The sequence below is a fragment of the Geospiza fortis genome, unplaced genomic scaffold, assembly GCF_000277835.1.
Source record: "Geospiza fortis unplaced genomic scaffold, GeoFor_1.0 scaffold115, whole genome shotgun sequence".
NCBI lineage: Eukaryota > Metazoa > Chordata > Aves > Passeriformes > Thraupidae > Geospiza > Geospiza fortis.
In genome coordinates, this window is record NW_005054499.1 from 354,054 (window position 1) to 360,275 (window position 6,222).

General features: G+C 35.9%; 1 protein-coding gene across 2 annotated transcripts in view; it reads right to left on the minus strand.

The window, feature by feature from the left end:
• Positions 1-679: 679 nt before the first annotated feature.
• Positions 680-6,222, minus strand: part of GJA9 (gap junction protein alpha 9) — a 16,988-nt gene continuing 11,445 nt past the window's right edge. For both annotated transcript variants that reach the window (XM_031063354.1, XM_031063353.1), the window contains 2 exons: positions 5,332-5,406; positions 680-4,000 (listed from right to left, as the gene is read on the minus strand). In XM_031063354.1, coding sequence (XP_030919214.1) covers positions 2,447-3,979 — 1,533 coding nt within the window. In that variant the 5' untranslated portion in view covers positions 3,980-4,000; positions 5,332-5,406 and the 3' untranslated portion in view covers positions 680-2,446. The remainder of the gene's footprint in view (positions 4,001-5,331; positions 5,407-6,222) is intronic.

A 6,222-nucleotide genomic window follows, 5' to 3' on the forward strand; every position in this document is an offset into this window, starting at 1 on the left:
TGGCAGCGGCAATGGTCCTGCCGTGAGCCGGGCCCGAGCGTCTCCGAGCTGTCCTGCGGGTCGCTGGATTTCTGTTTTCCATAGTAAGCACTCTGTGAAATTCAAAGTGTCTGATTAATAAATTTCAGTGTCTGCAGCTGACTGAAATCACAGGAGAAAGTTGCACCGAGCAGCAGCTGCAGAGGTGCCTACCCAAAAGGCTCTGAAGAGTGATACGTGGTGAAATCTTCGCATCGACGGGAAAGTCTTTTGCCTTAGCCTGTTAAAAAAAAAAAATCAGTTATACCTGTTTATTTTTCTGAAACGCTGACAGATAAAATCTATTTATTGTAGAAATAAAAAAAAATTAAAAAAAAAAAGACCAACCAAATGATCTTGCACATATGATGTTACGGAGTTTTCAAGCTTTTTCTCCATGCTCCTCCACAATATTTTTATTTTTCAGTAGTTACTCTTCATTTGGCAAGGTGCTGTGATTAAAAAGAATGTTTAACTCATGTCCAGACATTTAAAAAGTTAATAAAATTCCTCTCACAGCAGCAGAAAAATTCTTTTTTAACTTGTCTTGAACAACAAAAATAAAAATGTCATATCCCATACATGAACATCTAAATGCTAACTTTCTATTATTTAGACAGTGGGAACAGAGTGCATTAAATACGAGGCTTTTTATTATGGAGAGATTAAATGCAAAACAAGCATTAGCAGTTATTGCCCACAGAATTTTACGCATCAAGAAATGCAAGAATCAAAGTCACAGCAGCAGCATTAACTTGCCTAATTCACACTATACAGTAATGTACATTCCAGTGTATTACACAACCTTAAATTTTACAGTGTAAACACAATTATGTAGGGCTGTATTTATGTATACAGATAGAAGTGAAAAGGATACTGGCTGGAGAGAAATCTACAGCGAATAGTTTTAATAGTTCTAGTGTGTATTATGTGGACAGGACCAAATTAATGTGGCTGCTGCAAGCAAAAGAGCCTTTTAGGTTTTCTGGCTCCTTTTTTGCCAGTATTGTACAGTTTTCAGTGAATCATGGCTGTCTGGTAAACATGACAGTGCACTTTAAGAATTTAATTGTGCTGTAACATCATTGTCCTGTATCTCGCAAATTATTTTTGCCAGTACATGAACAGTATGTCAAATCTGCCAGTAAAAAATACACACAAAAATACTAATTCATTCCAGTTGTGACCACCTCAGCAAGTATTTACAGTGTTTCAGTGCTGTGCAACTCAAATAAATGTATTCTGTATATGGAAAGCTTATTACAAATGTACCATAGTATTTTGTTCATCTTTGCCTCCTTTATTATTTCAAGATATCTCATGGAACTTTCTTTACACCATATGGACCTGAACAGCAAGTGGATGAATGTCCCAATGTTTTGTTATCCCCATAAAAAGCATAAATACAAATGCTCCTCCTAAACAGGTAGAAACTTTATTTGATTTAAAAGTTTATCAAAATTTGGGGGACAGACAAACAGAAAAGGAGTAGTTTTACTGTTTGATAAACCTTTTTTATGTCTTTTGACATTGTAACTGAAATCAGGAAGGTACTACCATATTTGCTTTTTTTGCTTCTCTGTCCTTGGCTTTGATTTTTTTTTTCTGTTTTCCACAGTAAGCCTTCTGGTTTGTGAATTTCAAAATGTCTGATTGGTAAATTTCAGTAACTTGGTTTCTGATTTTGCTATCTTATTAGTGTTATGAAAAATGTCAAAAGTAAAGCTTACACCATGTCTGTAATTAATGATGTTTTAAAAAAATAGTGGTGTATTGAAATCTGATAGCATACTATAAGAAATTCACGTTGATTTTTCTGCTGAGGAAGTCAGTGGTGTTAACACTGAAAAAAAAGTGTACCATGGAGCCAAAGAATTAATTATCTGTTTTGTAAATGCTTTTTCTCTTTGTACTTAGAACAGTTTGAACAATGGAATAAGTTTGACATTCTGCTTTTGGTCAGTTACCAAATGTCTGTTTGAATTCTCAGACTGATTAGGCAGAGACATGTTTACCAATACGTTCTTCTGAGAGCATCTTTAGCCTAATTTGATTTACTGGTCTTTGTAAAAAATATCATTCGACTGTAAATTTTGTCTTCTACTTTTATTCAGTTTAAATAGTATCAGCTGTGATTTATGCCTGACTTTTTCCTAATATGTGGATTAGGAGGATGTATTTTTTTCTTTTTTAGCTGGAGCGTAGAGGTTTATACACTGAGGTCTATGCCACATTTTCATTACAAAGGAAGTAAAGAGACTGTTTAAAATTACTTAGCTACTATTCAAAGGGTTACAGAACTTTTCTACCTAAGTAAAGAGCTGGTTAAAGTTGAATTATTTAGCTGCACTTACACGCAGGTCTGGGTTATGTCTGTGTTCAGGAATTATCCCAGCATTGTTCAGTGCAGCTAATGAGTTAACTCATGTTATATTTGAAGATCAGTGGGGGCACGCCTACTGCTGGCATTACTTGACAGTGACTGTTGCCTAGACAGAGAGAAAAGCTTAGGACTATTCCAGTTTCTGCTTTGTGTAGATTCTGAGCTCACCACCCCCATAGAATCAGAAGTGTCTGGCCGGCTGGAATTTTTTCCATCAGCATTGTAAGGAATTTGGGCTTTGTTTGCACTGAAACTGTTTTGTCTTCTGTCACCGTTCTTTGGAAGAGAATTTGTTGGTGCTCCTGTGCCCTCAACCACTGCCTGTCGTCTAGAACTGGTACTAGGAAAAGTTGTACCAGGTTGCAATGAAGTTTGAGATGGCATCTCAGCAAAGCTTCTCAAGTACATATTTGCAGCAGTATCTGCATTCTGAGTATCAACAAGAAAATGTTTCTTTTCAGCCTCTTCTTGTGAATCATGTGTCTCAGTCCAAAGCTCACCAAGAAAGCCTTCGTTATTGTTTGTGCTAGCATTTTGAGTCTGATTGTCCAAAGCATTTGTAGCTGGCCTCTTCTTTGGAGATTTCTTTTCCTGGTTGCAATGGGTGTAATTGCTGCTGCTTTCTGTACGGTTATTTGGCACAGACTGAAACATAGAAGGAGAATTTAAAACTGGGTAGAGCATGGTGTCAGTTTGCTTTTCCATCAAAAACGTATAACTGCTAAGGGCACAAGGAAGTGTTTTCTGAGGGGTGCTGGATATTCCCAAAGAAGAGTGTGGTATCACAGAGTATTTCTTAGATTTGTTTATGTAGAAATTCTCAGAGTCATTTTTGGTTCTATTCTGCTCACAGAGTCCCATTTTAATTTTTCGGAATCCTAAGTGGATAATTTCTAGAATATTTAAAAGCAATGACACAGTTGCTATTGATTGCATAAATAATATAAACACTGTCTTTTCTGTTGGTCTAGATACAAAGCAGTCAACTGTGTTGGGACATGGGTCTCTCTGACATTTATAAAGGGGATCTAAGTGAAAACCATAAAGAAGATACTGCCCAATCATAAAGCCAACTTCCACTGCAGATCTTGTGAAAATATGTATCACGTAAGTGCAGAGCAAAGAGCCTCTCAGGGGTGCTTTGTTCAGCTTCCTTTGATCCAGCTGCCGGAGCTCTCTCTCCAGTCTTTTACGATTTTCAGTCATTTCTAATTCAGTGCTTTCAAGTTCCACCCTTACCTGAGCTTTCTTTTTTTGCCTTTCTTTTTCCAAGGCTCTTAGTCTGTATAAGGCATGACCCATATACACCAAGGAAGGGGAAGACACAAAAATAACTTGCAAGACCCAGTATCTTATGAGAGAGATGGGAAAGGCCTCATCATAGCACACATTTCTGCAACCAGGCTGCTCAGTATTGCATATAAATTCTGATTGTTCATCATTCCAAACATCCTCAGTTGCCACTCCAAGGACAAGCATTCGAAATATGAAGAGGATCGTGAGCCAAATCTTTCCAATAATAGTGGAATGGATGTGGACCTCCTCTAAAATGCCTCCAAGGAAATTCCAGTCTCCCATGGTTATTCTGCCATATTAACACTAAAATGTATGAGAGAAACAAGTATCAAAGATTGTAAAAGTTGCATTCCTTCCTTAACATATTATGAAGAACACAACACTCAGGAAACTATCATATCTCACATTGTAACCATGGGAACATGACCAACTACTCATTGATAATTAGGTATTCTTTTCTTTCACCTGTGAGATGGAGAACTGCATCATCTGCCTGTGCCTTCTTTATCATTATTATTATTATTATTATTATTATTATTATTATTATCAATTAACATCCTGAGAAGCACATCACTACAAGATATTGAACACCCTCAGTCTGCATCAGATCAGTGGAAACTAGAGTGCCCGACTTGTAGCAGGATTTAAAGAGCATTATGTGATCCACTTGAACATCATCCACTAAAAATGTGAGAGCAGTACATTTATATTTAGGTCACTTATCCAGGTACAGGAATATTTGCCTGTCCTCATTTTTGGATGTTCCAAGCCCCATGTCACAGCTGTAATTATGGCAGTCCAATTACTGTTTCACAGAGAAAATTGGTTATATAAAGGAGCTCAAGAGGGAATAAATAATCTCATGGAAATGTCAATATTAATTAAAAAGACATGTTTAAGCATATCATTTTGTGCAGACATTTGCTTTTTGTTTATGGATGTCAACAATAAATAAATAGAATTGCTGTAATTGGTTCACTTCCTCTGATCAATGATACCTGCATTTGAAATAGTGAATAGAGTGCCTAAGTGTCAAGCATTACTATTTTTGGTCACAAGTCTTTGAAAAATAAATTATTTACACAAAAGTTCTTTACCAGCATCTGCCTAAATGGCTGTCATCTGAATACATATAAACTGGTAACATATGTGTATAATTGTACATCTCACCTTTCTTTCATATGTTTGTTTCTCCATTAACAGGATACTGCATTGTGGTCAAAATTTTAAATTCCTTTTCAAGATTTATGTTATTCTATACATCTACAATTGAATCACAATTTTTCTTATGTGTGGGGACAAGCAAAACACTTGTAGCTAAACACCTTTTCATTGTATGTACAGCACAATTCAATAGAATAGTATCTTACTTTGTTATTTTTTAGGATAAAAGTGCTTTAGCATAGCATTTTCTCTTCAAATGGGATTAATCTTCACCCTATAAAACAGGAGTGCTAACAAGTCAACAGAAACTGGAGTCTTATGGTTGCGATATTGATGTCCATAGAGAAATATTTATGTTAACCTCCTAAACATGAACATACTTTTGCAAATCAGTATATGAATAGGCAAGTTAAGCATTTTTAAAAGAGAAACAAATTTAAAATAAATTATGAATTAAAAATAAAACATACCTTTCTTTACAAAAATATGTAAAACTAAACATCTGCGATGTCCAATAAAAAATTACAGCCTCTGTCATCTTCCATCTGTGTAAGTAAATTGACACATTATAAGCAGTTCCTTTTGCTACAGTAGCAAATAGAGTGTGAGCTTTGCACATGGAATTTATATTTGCTGGTGCTGAAGGGAGGAGAAAATCGATCTATTGTTCAATCTACTACTGCTCCAAGCATAATGAACAGTATGAACAGTAAAAGATTCTCATTTTTAAAAAGCTAGAAATAAAAATCCTGCAGCTTTACGTTCTTTGAGATTATCTTCTTTTTGGTCTCAATAGCACCTTTTAAGTTTTAGGAACCGTCTCAGCCTCAGAAATAAATAAAACATAGAATAAAACAGAAATTTCAGACTATGTTTTAGTTTACATATCTCACTAGCAGCAGACATTCAGCTTGCCTGTGCAGAAGAAGGTAAATCTTCCCAAACACCCTCATTGTAAATTCCTGCAGACAGTCTGTTCTCCTGCTACAGCTTAGCACCACACTCCTGACATAAAAAAATCAGTGGATGTACTTTTGGCCACTGCAGACTCACCTCCTGCTCACAGACAGCTTCTCTTATATTCTGTGATTCTACACTTCTCTTTCATTCTCCTGAGACCATATTACTTGTCATGCTGATGTGTTTAAAAGACTCCTGAACTTGACAATGGTTTTACTCCATTTTCCCCATCCATATAATTCAGTATTTCTTTTTGGGAGCAAATCATTATAATTCCTGTCTTAAATGTCAGACATACTAAAGATGTCATTCTTCTTGATAGTGATACTTATATCTAGCCTATAAAAACTGATTCGGTGACACAAATTCCATTTTTAATCCAGACCTTAAGCTACCCATCT